This window comes from Bos grunniens, chromosome 20 (assembly GCF_055505025.1).
Source record: "Bos grunniens cultivar Pamir isolate PY7600 chromosome 20, Bosgru_T2T1.0, whole genome shotgun sequence".
NCBI lineage: Eukaryota > Metazoa > Chordata > Mammalia > Artiodactyla > Bovidae > Bos > Bos grunniens.
The window spans coordinates 54,040,729-54,055,703 of record NC_141184.1 but is presented as its reverse complement, the minus strand read 5'-3'; the positions used below and the strand labels follow the sequence as shown (position 1 = coordinate 54,055,703).

The window sequence follows — 14,975 nt, the reverse complement described above, 5'->3', positions numbered from 1 at the left end:
ACCCGAACTTGTAAACTATTTTAAGTTCTAAAGGGTCATCTGTGAATCAATGTAAATGGTGTTAACTGCCCAAGAAAACTCTCAAACATCTATTTAATTCATGTGTCCAGAGTACTAGGTTGACATTATTGTTTACACTATTAAATTATAATGTATGAGGAAAAATGAATTCCAACTTTTCACCTGAGAAGCTAAGGACAACTCTGCTTACCTCCGAGGAGTGGCTTTAAAGAGAACTAAGAATTCTCCCTGGAATTATCATTGGCTAACTAACTACAACTTTATTAAGAACATATTCTTCTCACTGAGTCACCTAAAATAGAGTCTAAAGAGCAGCTACACTCTGGGTCAGACCTGAACTCCCCTATCACCTTACAAGAGTCTTCCTTATCATGGATATGTAAACCATTTAAGAGAGAAACTTTTCCACAAAGGGGAACTACAACAGAAGATAACATAATTTGGATGGAATGTATCCCTTTTCATTGTCTTCACGGAACGTTAGAACTTTAAAATTCTCAAGTTAGAGTGCTGAGAAAAACTGCAAGTACTTTAGGGTACACTCCATTATTGTAAACAATGCAGTACTTTACATGTAAGTGTTTACTAAAATAATAAACAGTAGTAGTTCCTTCTTGAAGGAAAGTACAATAAAAACTACAAATAATATAAAATAAACAAGAAAAATATTGGCTTGTAAATAGCTAAAGAGCTATTCCACCAAGTTCAATGTTCCTTTAGAAGTCTTCTGTTTTGGACTACCAACTCTTAGTACATAGAAATAAAGCATGGCCTGGCACAATGTACTACAATCTATGGAAACTGAGCGCTAGATTCCTTGGAAGGCTCTTTCCCTGCAATTTCTGTCAATGATTTTTAATATACACAACCAGGATAAAAACAGAAACATGAGTATTACTCTTAGCAACACGTCTGTCTCTCTCTATATATATACATATATATACACACACACATGCATACATATATGTATGTGCATCAGATCAGATCAGATCAGTCGCTCAGTCGTGTCCGACTCCTTGCGACCTCATGAATCACAGCACATCAGGCCTCCCTGTCCATCACCAACTCCCGGAGTTCACCCAGACTCACATCCATCGAGTCAGTGATGCCATCCAGCCATCTCATCCTCTGTCGTCCCCTTCGCCTCCTGCCCCCAATCCCTCCCAGCATCAGAGTCTTTTCCAATGAGTCAGCTCTTCACATGAGGTGGCCAAAGTATTGGAGTTTCAGCTGTAGCATCATTCCTTCCAAAGAAATCCCAGGGCTGATCTCCTTCAGAATGGACTGGTTGGATCTCCTTGCAGTCCAAGGGACTCCCAAGACTCTTCTCCAACACCACAGTTCAAAAGCATCAATTCTTCGGCGCTCAGCCTTCTTCACAGTCCAACTCTCACGTCCATACATGACCACAGGAAAAACCATAGCCTTGACTAGACGGACCTTTGTTGGCAAAGTAATGTCTCTGCTTTTGAATATGCTATCTAGGTTGGTCATAACTTTCCTTCCAAGGAGTAAGCATCTTTTAATTTCATGGCTGCAGTTACCATCTGCAGTGATTTTGGAGCCCAGAAAAATAAAGTCTGACACTGTTTCCACTGTTTCCCCATCTATTTCCCATGAAGTGGTGGGACCGGATGCCATGATCTTCGTTTTCTGAACGTTGAGCTTTAAGCCAACTTTTTCACTCTCCTCTTTCACTGTCATCAAGAGGCTTTTTAGTTCCTCTTCACTTTCTGCCATAAGGGTGGTGTCATCTGCATATCTGAGGTTGTTGATATTTCTCCCAGCAATCTTGATTCCAGCTTGTGTTTCTTCCAGTCCAGCGTTTCTCATGATGTACTCTGCATAGAAGTTAAATAAACAGAGTGACAATATACAGCCTTGATGAACTCCTTTTCCTATTTGGAACCAGTCTGTTGTTCCATGTCCAGTTCTAACTGTTGCTTCCTGACCTGCATACAAATTTCTCAAGAGGCGGATCAGGTGGTCTGGTATTCTCATCTCTTTCAGAATCTTCCACAGTTTATCGTGATCCACACAGTCAAAGGCTTTGGCATAGTCAATAAAGCAGAAATAGATGTTTTTCTGGAACTCTCTTGCTTTTTCCATGATCCAGTGGATGTTGGCAATTTGATCTCTGGTTCCTCTGCCTTTTCTAAAACCAGCTTGAACATCAGGAAGTTCACGGTTCACATATTGCTGAAGCCTGGCTTGGAGAATTTTGAGCATTACTTTACTAGCGTGTGAGATGAGTGCAATTGTGCTGTAGTTTGAGCATTCTTTGGCATTGCCTTTCTTTGGGACTGGAATGAAAACTGACTTTTTGCAGTCCTGTGGCCACTGATGAGTTTTCCAAATTTGCCGGCATATTGAGTGCAGCACTTTCATGGCATCGTCTTTCAGGATTTAGAATAGCTCAACTGGAATTCCATCACCTCCACTAGCTTTGATCGTAGTGATGCTTTCTAAGGCCCACTTGACTTCACATTCCAGGATGTCTGGCTCTAGGTCAGTGATCACTGACCTAGATTATCTGGGTCGTGAAGATCTTTTTTGTACAGTTCTTCTGTGTATTCTTGCCATCTCTTCTTAATATTTTCTGCTTCTGTTAGGTCCATACCATTTCTGTCCTTTATCGAGCTCATCTTTGCATGAAATGTTCCTTTGGTATCTCTGATTTTCTTGAAGAGATCCCTAGTCTTTCCCATTCTGTTGTTTTCCTCTATTTCTTTGTATGTGTGCATGTGTGTGTATTAGACTTACTGTGGCAATCATTTAAAAACATACATAAATATGGAATCATTATGTTCTATACCTGAAACCAATGTTGTATGTCAATTATATCAATTTTTTTTAAAGTTGACATATGCCAAATATTTTATTTACTAATCTTGGCCCCATAAGAAATAACTGCTACAGCAATTTGGAATTGTAACAGTACAAAAACGCCTATTATTTGAATATGGGCAAACAAAAATAAAGTAGGGAAAGATATACAGATATGATATGTAGTACTAGTAAAGAATAGTCTGAATTTAAAAATTTTCTTATGTAAAGGCTAAAAGAGAAATGAGTCTGAGACCTCAAAGGCAGCTATTAATACCTTAACATGTTTGTTTCAACTTAATCTACATGAACTAACATTTTTACATTTTGTATTTCTTAGATATTGTAACATTTAAATTAAATTCATTTTAAAAATATTTTTAGTAAAGAGCAATAAAGTAAAGTTTCAAAACTCCAATGATGATCAAGAACAAGCTGTCCTGTTGCAGTATAAAAAATACTTCATTCTCTCTTAGCCTATTTTCATCCTTTCTACTTTTCAGAAGTAAACGCCTCTTGGCCATATATTGTATGTGTTTAGGTGAAGGGAGAGACTTCAGAAAAATTTTGCTAAGGGCCAAACAACATATTCTGCAAATATATCTGGTAACCAGTGATGCTTTGATGAACATGAAGAAGTGGACAAAGTAATGACTTTCAGGGATATGACATTCCAGTCCTATCTGACCTCCCCCTTTTTTGGTTCATGTGGTCACTTTGGAACTTTCTTTCATCAAAACATGTTAGTTAACATTTTTAATACTTGTAATATAGAGGATATAAAATATTACAACAATCTAATAATCTCCAGCCCATTTTAACTTTTGATAATTTTCAGCTATACCCTAGACCGTGTGTGTAACTGCCCAAGGAATAAAATAAAAATACAAGCCAAAAAAATCACAACTAAAACTACTTCTCTCTGAATAAGATATAAAATTCCAGAGTAAAAACAAAACAATCTTACCAGAGAAAAATAAAAAAGATCTACATGTACAGAAGAAAAAGAAGCACATGGATTAATCAGAGAAAGCATCGTATTTCTTTCTTTTGATCAGGGCCTTATGCATGTAATACAACTCTGTTGCAATTATTATGGAGAAGGCAATGGCACCCCACTCCAGTACTCTTGCCTGGAAAATCCTATGGACAGAGGGGCCTGGTAGGTTGCAGTCCATGGGGTCGCTAAGAGTCGGACACGACTGAGCGACTTCACTTTCACTTTCCTGCATTGGAGAAGGAAATGGCAACCCACTCCGGTGTTCTTGCCTGGAGAATCCCAGGGACAGGGGAGCCTGGTGGGCTGCTGTCTATGGGATCGCACAGAGTCGGACACGACTGAAGCAACTTAGCAGCAGCAATGCTTATTTAAAATTTAAAAGATTAATAAACTGAGACAAAGAGGAGTTAAATATGTTCTGCCAGTTGACAGCTCATCAAAGGTTATTTACAGAATCTAAAAAATCCAGGAGTTCTCTTTGGTCACTTTAAATACACATCATGTCCTGATATACAAGTTATTACAATTAAAATGTTTTACAGTGCTTCTATATTATGTGAGGCCTGCTTTCAGCACTTTATAGGAAATAACTAGTTTAATCTTTCAACTCCAGGACACAAGTCCTCAATTGAGCCCCAGTCCACAGATAAGATCAAGTCAATGCCTAAGGTCTCCAGCCGGGACCTCTTGCCAGAATTCAAACATAGGCAGTCTACCACTGGAGCCCTTACTGTCACAATTAAAATGTTTCTTCACAGAATGAAATATATCTGGTTAACTTGCATTTTAGGTAATTTAAATATACTACATAACTCAAACAGTTAAAAAAAACCAAACAAAACCCAAAAAACAACAACTGTCCCCTTAAAAAAAATTAACTTAGGAAACTAAGAAACATTAAAAAACAAACAAACAAACAAAAAAACAACCTATGTTTCACAACATTCAACCAGAGAGGGAAAATGCCTAAAATTTGTCACCGATTAGCTAGCTATTAAACATTTCAAAAGAGTGGTGAGTGAAGCCATCTCCATGGCTCTAATTTTAAAAGCTCTCTCCCCGCCAAAGAACATGAAACCTAGTGACATTATCACCAAGAATCCCATTCCAATGGAAACAAACTCCTTCACACATTCACCTTTTTTCTGAGTTCGGAACATTTCCAACTGCTTCTGTTGCTGTCGTCTTAATGTGTTAACAATAGCTATTGCTAGTCTCAGTGCTTCTCTGGGGTACCCATGAGAACGTAATGCATCCACTCGTGCACAGGCTGTAGGAACATGTTCTAAAACACAAAGTGAAGGGAGGAAAGTTGCCATTATCAGATATATCTATAAAAACAGGATTTAATAGTAAGATGTTTCCCCCAAAATACTATTAAAAAGACACAAGAAACCATTTCTGAACTTGGATTTGAATGAAAAACTCCTACTGCCAAGCATTCATCCATCTCCCATTGAATCCCTCAACTCTCCACCTCCCACTCCAGTAATGCTATAGAAACTAAACAAAGAAGTAAGTCATGGAAATGTCTTTCCGGTTTGGCCACTTACCATGCCAGAGGGGCCACCCGCGGGAGTCAAAGAGGGAGTTTTCAGTGTCGTCATGGTAACAGTAGTTGGTGTATAGGTCACTGCTGATAATGTGCTGCAAGTGGCTATCCTGCCAGTGGAGATCGCATGCCTCAATGGCTCGGGTGAACACTGTCCGATGTGGCCTGTTCGATGAATCTGTTTTTTCCACAATTCAGAAAGCTGTGTCAGCTATGATTCACACGTCAATAAATCAGTTTCATACCATAGCATTCTGTGGCCAGATGTTCATGAACACACCCACACAGACTGCCCTGCACCCCCTAAGCAGAAGGATGGAGGGTGAATAGTCTCATGTCCTAAGTACTAGGAGGCAAATCAGCCCAAAGAGCCACCATTCATTCTCTTGTTTTATCAAACACACACACTCTGCAGCCATCAAAGCTAAGGTTAAAGGCGTCCTGCAAAAAGAATTGTCACGTCTAGTTTCCATGCCAAATACACTCGGAGGAGGCACTTAGCACAAAAATCACAGGAAAACTCACTGCTCCCCATTTCTGAGGTGCTGTGGTGGGCTACCCTGATGGGATCAACAAACACTATGCAAGAGATGAGACACCAGCCATGGAACCTTTCAGGAAGATGCAATCAGCCTTTAAAAATATGCAGAAGGGTTGTGCTTTTGGTTGTATTTTTTAACTATATTGTGCGGTTTTGCACAATTAAAATTATTATGCTTCTTGGGATATAATGATGAAATGGTACTTTATATCCCAAAGGGCATAAATGCATATATTTAACATTTCACAAAGCCACACAACATAGCTACAAAACAAACCAGCGCACTTACCTTGCCCTACAGGCTGCCTCCTGACTCCCGTGCAGGTTCCATGACTGGTGTGATGTCCCCAGCATAGTGTATGCTGGGGCATCACAAAAGAGCAGAGGCACACACTCCGAAGAGGGTTCAAGTTTCAGGACCTGACGGAGAAAAGAAATGTTTGCGAAATAAAGGATATTCTTACCCCAACTTCTGGGATTATTCAGTTCTTCTGGAAAACATGGTTCGAATTCTACCTGCCCTCCCAGCCCTTGGGTCCCGAACTCCAGACTTACCTTCAACTATGGCACAAACCTTAGAAAGAGCCTCAACTGACAATTAGGGTAACAAACTATTTTTATTTATGGGTACTTTATTTAACTCAAGTATCACCCCTCACTGTTCTGAGACTTAACTAAATGAGAAGTAAAATCTGGAGCTTCCTTAATTGGTAAAGTTTCATCTTCCTGTCCTTGGAGCTTTGGCTAAGCACAGACATAAAGGAAATCATAAAAATCAAAACACACCTGAATCAAGAAAAGCTCTGAAAACTTATCCAGACCAAACCCTCTATTCTGCTGATGGAACCGAAAATCGAGAGACGTACAGTGACTTGCCAAGGTCACACACCCAGGCAATGGCAGTCAAGATCAAAACACAGATAACCTCACTCCAAATTCAGCTATGTCAGCTGTTCTGAAAGGCTTTTGAATGGTCTTTAACAGAAAGAGACATTACTTCAGCTTGGTCTCAGGTGGACTTAGACAGCTGTACTTGAATGGCAGACATATCAAAATGCATGGATGACAGACAATTTGAGAGGCATAAACATTGATGTATCTGTTCTGGCCCCTGCCCAGACTGCCTGTTAGGAGCAGACAGTGTACACTTTGCAGATGGGGAACGAGGACCTTGTATTTCATAGCCTTTGGAACCTACCAGGGCTTTTTTGCAGAGCAGAATAAATATAAAGAAACTGATTCCATGACTTCTTACAGTCAGTCAATCAAATAGTCCAAAATCCAAATCACACATAAGTGTTAAGTGGCTGTGCAATTTCATTTAACTCAAATCACAGAAACAGAATTTAAAATTAAAAGAAGACTTTAAAAGAGCAACTTGGTATTATGCACGCACTAAGAGAATGAAAGTCCTATCTGTCTACTTAATCCACTGTGGTATCAATTTCATTAAAAAAATTAAAATCTTAACTTTTCATGTTTTTATGTGACTGTAAGATCATAGACATACATAGAAGACACACACCAGACTTTTTACAGTGGTTGGCTCTTAAGAGATCAATAATACCAATTGTAACAACAAAAAAAAACACCTAAATACTGTTTAAAAGAAAATATAAAATATAAAGCTTTGAATAGCACAGAAACAAAAAAAATGTACAGAGACAATGACTTAAAAAAGTTGACTTGATTAAGTATCAAAATTATGGTCAATTTTTTTTTTTGCCACACAGCACGTGGGATCTTCGTTTCCCCAGCCAAGGATAGAAACTGCACCCTCTGCAGTGGGAATGTGGAGTCATAACCACTGGACCACCAGGGAAGTCCTGGTCAGTTTCTTTTTTTTTTTCTTTTCTTCTGGTCAATTTTTATCTTAGATATCTTATGTTTAAAAATTTTTTGTAGTAGCACAGAAAATAGAGAAACATGATCTTAAATGGTTAGAATGATAAACACACAAATTTGTGGTAGCTCAGGTGGCAAAGTAGGAGAAGTAAAGGGCAACCCACTCTAGTATTCTTGCCTGGAAAATCCCATGGACAGAGGAGCCTGGCAAGCTACAGTCCATGGGGTCGCAAGAGTCGGAAACGACTTAGTGACGAAATCATCATCATCAGCTGGTAAAGAATCCACCTGCAATGCAGGAGACTCCAGTTCGATTCCTGGGTCAGGAAGTTCCCCTGGAGGCTACCCACTCTAGTATTCTCAGGCTTCCCTGGTGGCTCATAGGGTAAAGAATCCACCTGCAATGTGGGAGACCTGGGTTCAATCCCTGGGTTGGGAAGATCCCCTGGAGAAGAGAAAGGCTACCCACTCCAGTAATTCTGGCCTGGAGAATCCCATTGACAGAGGAGCCTGGTGGGTTACAGTCCATGAGGCTGCAAAGAGTTGGACACAACTAAGCAACTAAGCACACACACATATAAAATAATAGTTTTTTCAATCAAAAAAGATAAAAAAGGCTCTCATTCAGGTATATTTAAAAAATAAACACTACTCTAAGGGTACAGATTCTAATGTTGTCAATTAATTCTAACAAATAATCTCAGCAAAGACATGGCCTGACTTGTGCTTCACATTCATTCTGATGTGCAAACACATGCAATTCTGCCCGTGGTCTGACCATGTGTGCCCTTCACCCACCTGCATGGCTGCTAGGCTCTGTGGGCCACCAAAGGCTCTCCGCTAGCCAGTCTGCTCAGCCCTCCAGCAGAAGCACTGCAGGCTGAACACCAGAGCCCCTCTGTAGGGTTGTCTCTTCTGCCAGCCCCTCTGGAGAATATGGATGTTCTAAAAGGAGGAGCCACAGCAGCCATAAATACTGCCCTTAGAAACTAGTTCTGACTGCATATCCCTGGGTCAAACCATAAATGAAACTGTTTTATCTGGAGGTTGGACCACTTCCTAAGAAGTTTTCTAAAGCCTATGGAATAGTCAAGTTTAACCAAGGGGAAAGTAACCAAATGGAAAGTAAAAGTACACTGTAAAATGTTAGGACAGCAGCCACGAAGAAGCCTCTAAATATAATAAAGTCAAGAAGAGATCAATGATATATTGCCTATGTAGATGTAAGCATCCTTTTCCTAGCAATGGAAGACAATAAATGTTGAATTGTTAAACTTGAAAATTCTGAGCCTCTGCAAAAAAACTTGGGGTATAAGAGGAAGATTTATTTTCTTTGAAATTATTAAATAAAATCATCATGAGCAATAAAGATGTGACAGATTTCAAATACTGAATTCCCAAGGCAAATATCTCTAGACAAAGGAGAGCCAGACAATCATCCTTCCCAAAGCCTGAAACCTCTTTTTGATTGGACAAGTCCCTATGGAATAATACATATTATTTTCTCTCTCTGTAGAGACAGAAAACACTGTGCTAACATCACATTTCATACTCAGCACTGTCCAGCTCTTTCTAGGAGTACCAACTACAGATGGAACCCGCACACACTGAAAGACAGTCTTGATTCCTGAATCCTCCTGATGTCATTTAACTCCCATCTTGCATATATCATAAATTTAAAGTCTTTCACATTTTCTAAAAAAAGGGGGAGCAGCAGCACAAAATTACACAAAAACAGTGACAGTGAATGACATTTTTATTTGCAAGAATTAATTAAATATTGGATGTGAAAGGAGAAAATCTGTCAGTAGCTAGCAGGACAATGAGGGCAAGACAGACTTTTTTTAAGATTAGAAAGACTTGTCCTGAATGGGTGGGTCCAATAGAGAAAGAGAAACTTAAAAAAAAAACATACACACACACACAAAACAGTAGAGAAATGAGAGATAGAGGTACTTAAGAGGATATTTGGAAATGCCTGGGAGCATTAGCTGCCAAAGACTAGAGAGTACTATTGCCTACAGTAGGTGGGAGCAAGTATGCTAGACAGTCCTTTCACAATAAAGAATTTTCCTGGTCTGAATGCCAGCAGCACCCCATTCCCATGTAGTCCCAGGAGTTAAATGTAAATACTACATTCTAAAACTAAGAATTTTTAACTGATTACATAGCATAGTATCCCAAATAAGAACTGACCAACACACAGAATAACAGTTCCTCAGGTCTCTCAATAATTTTGTTTTACACAGTAATTCACTACCACCCATAACATGAACTTTTTTTAAAATTCAAACTAAATAATTAGTATGCAATTTTAACACATACTAGTACATGTTAAGTATTACATCCATCTGTATTCTGAGAATATGAAAAAAAAATCACAGATCTTGATTAAAAATTAAAACACACACACACACACACACACACACACTCACGTTAAAACATTAAGTCCATGAGTTATAGTAAGTTCTTAAGTGAGTAAAATAATGTTTCCAAATTTATTGTAAGTTACTGTTATAACCGCAGAGGCACAATTAAGTAGGTACAAAATGAGCAGATTATCACTGTGGACTCACCTTGGTTGGCATTTGCACCCTGAGGCAGAGCATTGGTTAAGTTGGGTAATTCACTGCCATGATTTCCATCTTCCCATGGACAGACATCAACACCATTCCACTTTTTTAGCTGTTTTAGCCAACTGGCCTTCTGCTCCAACTTGCAGTGGGGATTTAAAACTATACACATCCACAGAGCACCTAATTTAAAGGGAGAGAGGAAAGTAAATTTTTAAAAATTTACAAATGTCCAATTCTAATAGTTAATGATAAGTCATTTCAAAATGGACCCAAGTCTGTGTTTTTATAACGCAATTTTACCTTAGTCCAAGCAACATATCTCATAGAGAGGTCAATGTAAAGAGGACAAAAGAGCCCAAATTTGAACCAAAGAAGCCAAATACTGTTACACATAAAGATGAGAGAGATTTCAAAGGTGATTTTAATCACCTTCCTACTTGTGTGACATTTTGGATCAAAGTCAATTCAGAATACAAACTTAAGGACCAATTTCTTACTTTCATTTACAAGCAGAGTTTATTCATGGGTGCTTTAATAAACTACTTTAAACGGTTCTTCTGTACAAAAAGTAAATTTATTCCTAAGATTACCTTTTTACAATAAAATCATAAAGGTTTAACAATGGACACCAATAAACTATTTCCTAGTCTCCTTATAAGCATTTCCAGCTTTATTATGCCTGTTCATTAGTATGAATATCTATATATCAACAGATCTTTCAAAAATAAAATTTACTTAAATATACTTCCCTAAATGATTTAAGTAGTAACTAATCTTTATATAAATGAAATCACTAAATTTGTCTTTTTGTGAATGAAACCATTCAACATTTATCAAAAGTTCACTTGCTTTAAAATGAAAAGACAACCTATGGCCTCAGATAAAATATTTGCAAACAATGTGATGAAGGGCTTAATTTCCAAAATACATAAATTATCTCATAGAGCTCAATATTTTAAAAAATCTCAATCAAAAAATGGGCAAAAGACCTAAGTAAACATTTCCTCAAAGAGAACATACAGATGGCCAGCAGGCACGTGAAGAGATTCCAGCACTGCTAATCCTCGGAGAAATGCAAATCAGAGTTATAACGAAGCACCACTTCACATGGGTCAGCATGGCTGTCATCTAAAGGTCTACAAAAAAACACTTGCTAGAGAGGGTGTGGAGAAAAGGGAACCCTCCTACTCTGTTGGTGAGAATGTTCCCTGGAGGCTCAAGTAAAGCATCCACTTGCAGTGGAGGAGACCTGGGTTTGATTGCCGGGATGGGAAGATCTCCTGGAGAAGGGAATGGCTACTCACTCCAGTATTCCTGCCTGGAGAATTCCAGACAGAGGAGCCTGGTGGGCTACACTCCATGGGGTCACAAAGCATCAGACACGACTGAGTGACTAACTATGGAGAACAGTATGGAGGTTCCCTAAAATAGGGTTAACATATATGATCCAGCAATCCCATTCCTGGGCATATATCTGGAAAAGACAAAATCCCTAATTGAAAAAGATACAAAGAATAGACAAGACATGGAAGTAACCTAAGTAACCATCAACAGATGAGTGGATAAAGAGGATGTGATACACACACACACACACACACACACACATGTATATATACATACTTACATAATACATACATACATGCACACAAAAGAATATTGAAAAACAATGAAATAATTGCTGTTGTTTGTAGCAACATGGATGGACCTAGAGTCTATCATACTAAGTGAAGTAAGTCAGACAAAGACAAATGCTATATGGTAACACTTAAACATGGGATCTAAAAAGTATTACAAAGAAACTTAACTTACAAAATAGAAACAGATTCACAGACATAGAAAACTTAATTACCAAACGGAAGAGGAGGGAGGGATAGATTAGGAGTATGGGACTAACACATTAGAGCAGATCAGATCAGTCGCTCAGTCGTGTCCGACTCCTTGCGACCTCATGAATCGCAGCACACCAGGCCTCCCTGTCCATCACCAACTCCCGGAGTTCACTCAGACTCACGTCCATCAAGTCAGTGATGCCATCCAGCCATCTCATCCTCTGTCGTCCCCTTCGCCTCCTGCCCCCAATCCCTCCCAGCATCAGAGTCTTTTCCAATGAGTCAACTCTTTGCATGAGGTGGCCAAAGTACTGGAGTTTCAGCTTTAGCATCATTCCTTCCAAAGAAATCCCAGGGCTGATCTCCTTCAGAATGGACTGGTTGGATCTCCTTGCAGTCCAAGGGACTCTCAACAGTCTTCTCCAACACCACAGTTCAAAAGCATCAATTCTTCGGCGCTCAGCCTTCTTCACAGTCCAACTCTCACATCCATACATGACCACAGGAAAAACCATATAGCCTTGACCAGATGAACCTTTGTTGGCAAAGTAATGTGTCTGCTTTTGAATATGCTATGTAGGTTGGTCATAACTTTCCTTCCAAGGAGTGAGCGTCTTTTAATTTCATGGCTGCAGTCACCATCTGCAGTGATTTTAGAGCCCAGAAAAATAAAGTCTGACACTGTTTCCACTGTTTCCCCATCTATTTCCCATGAAGTGATGGGACCAGATGCCATGATCTTTGTTTTCTGAATGTTGAGCTTTAAGCCAACTTTTTCACTCTCCACTTTCACTTTCATCAAAAGGCTTTTTAGTTCCTCTTCACTTTCTGCCATAAGGGTGGCATATCTGCATATCTGAGGTTATTGATATTTATACACTACCATATATAAAACAGATAAACAATATGAATTTAACTGTATAGCACAGGGAACTACAGTCAAATATCTTATAAATACCTTAATGGAAAATAATGGAATATGAATATTTTTGATTACATATATAAATATATAAAACCAAATCACTTTGCTATACACCTGAAAGTAACACAATATTTTAAAGCAACTATATTTCAATAAAAATGTTCACTTGTTTTTCAAAGGAAAAGCCATAATGAATTTAGAAGGCATATCTCATAATTTGAATAAGTGATAAATTTGTCACTGCTTTCTACATTCTTCAAAAAGGTAGCTAATTCAAGCAAATATTTCAGTTTTAAAAGCTTTAAAAGTTTAAGTTTTGTGAATTCCCTGGTGGTCCAATGGTTAGGTCTCCACACTTCCAGTGCAGGGGGAAAGGGCAAGATCCTACAAGCCATACCGTGCAGCCAAAAAAAAAACAAATTCAAATTTTACTTTATTAATTTCAAAACAAGACAGATACCAGTACTTCAATGCCATTCATAACACTTTTTCTTTGAAAAAGTGAATCTGTGTTCATTTTAATCAGTTGTGTTAACCAAGTGAATGATAAAGGTAACAATGATCTGTTTGTTTTTTGCTTGTCCAAAAGAGATACTTTACATTCTTTCATACTTAAAATTAGCAAGTTCTTCATTTAGAGAATCTGATATTTTAAGTATCAAATAATGTCTGATATTTATATCAAAATGTTTGATATTTATATCAAAAAATAAACATGGCTACAACCTAAGCCACAGGTGTTTACAGTTTACATTTCTATATTTTAAAATGCCAATCAGAAACAAAATGTGATAGGATCAAGATGAAGTAAAGCCCATTATGGCTTATCTCTTCCCATAATTACAACTAAAAACTGGATGAAGTTTAAAAAACAGTAATAAAAAAAGTACAAAAAGCTGAAAAATAAATAACAGCAAGTGGTTTATGGAAATAAAACTTGATTGCGAAAAGGGAAACCCCCCTGCCACTCAGAAACTAGACAGGGAGACCCTTGGATATCTGGTACAAAAATAGGCACAAGTATTCTCATACCTCATGTGCCTGAGACTGAACCAATGCAGCAGAACATCACCCCAAGAAGGTGAAACTCGTGGTCTTAATATATCTAACTGATTGTATGCTTAAAAAAAAAAAATTTCTCTGGAGGATTATAATAGGACCTTGACTCTTATAATATTTAAAATATTCAGGATCCAAAATTACTTGGTTTAAAAGAAAAAAGGGAAATGTGATCAATTCCAAAGGGAAAAACAATGAACCAGATGTTAGAATTATCAGAGATTTTATGCAACCATTATAATTATGCTCCATCAGATGAAAAGAAAGAAAGAAAGTGAAGTGGCTCAGTCATGTCCGACTCTTTGCAACCCCATGGACTGCAGCCTGCCAGGCTCCTCCACCCATGGGATCTCCAGGCAAGAATACTGGAGTGGGTTGCCACTTCCCTCTCCAGATGATCTTCCGGACCCAGGGATTGAACATGAGTCTCCAGAGCGGCAGGCAGACTTTACTATCTGAGCCACCAAGGAAGGTAAACACTATTGACAGAAGTGAATATGCCATCCAGCCATTTCATCCTCTGTCGTCCCCTTCTCCTCCTTCCCCCAATCCCTCCCAGCATCAGTCTTTTCCAATGAGTCATCTCTTTGCATGAAGTGGCCAAAGTATTGGAGTTTCAGCTTCAGCATCAGTCCTTCCAATGAACACCCAGGACTGATCTCCTTTATAATGGACTGGTTGGATCTCTTTGCAGTCCAAGGGACTCTCAAGAGTCTTCTCCAACACCACCGTTCAAAAGCATTTGAATACATTTGTATTACTGGAGAGCCAAAGAAGATGAGACATAGATACAGAAAAACTTAA

At 38.6% G+C, this 14,975-nt stretch overlaps 1 protein-coding gene across 5 annotated transcripts in view; it reads right to left on the bottom strand.

Annotated features, from left to right (window-relative positions):
- The window catches only part of ZSWIM6 (zinc finger SWIM-type containing 6), a 211,923-nt gene that overhangs the window by 16,132 nt on the left and 180,816 nt on the right, over positions 1 to 14,975 (bottom strand). For 4 of the 5 annotated variants that reach the window (XM_086361862.1, XM_086361865.1, XM_086361864.1 and 1 more), the window contains exons 5-7: positions 10,362 to 10,541; positions 5,401 to 5,577; positions 4,986 to 5,132 (exon numbers count right to left, since the gene is read on the bottom strand). In XM_086361862.1, the coding sequence (XP_086217988.1) occupies positions 4,986 to 5,132; positions 5,401 to 5,577; positions 10,362 to 10,541 (504 nt within the window). Of the gene's footprint in view, positions 1 to 4,985; positions 5,133 to 5,400; positions 5,578 to 6,229; positions 6,361 to 10,361; positions 10,542 to 14,975 lie in introns of those variants that run through there. The other variant, XM_086361866.1, reaches the window with a different exon arrangement.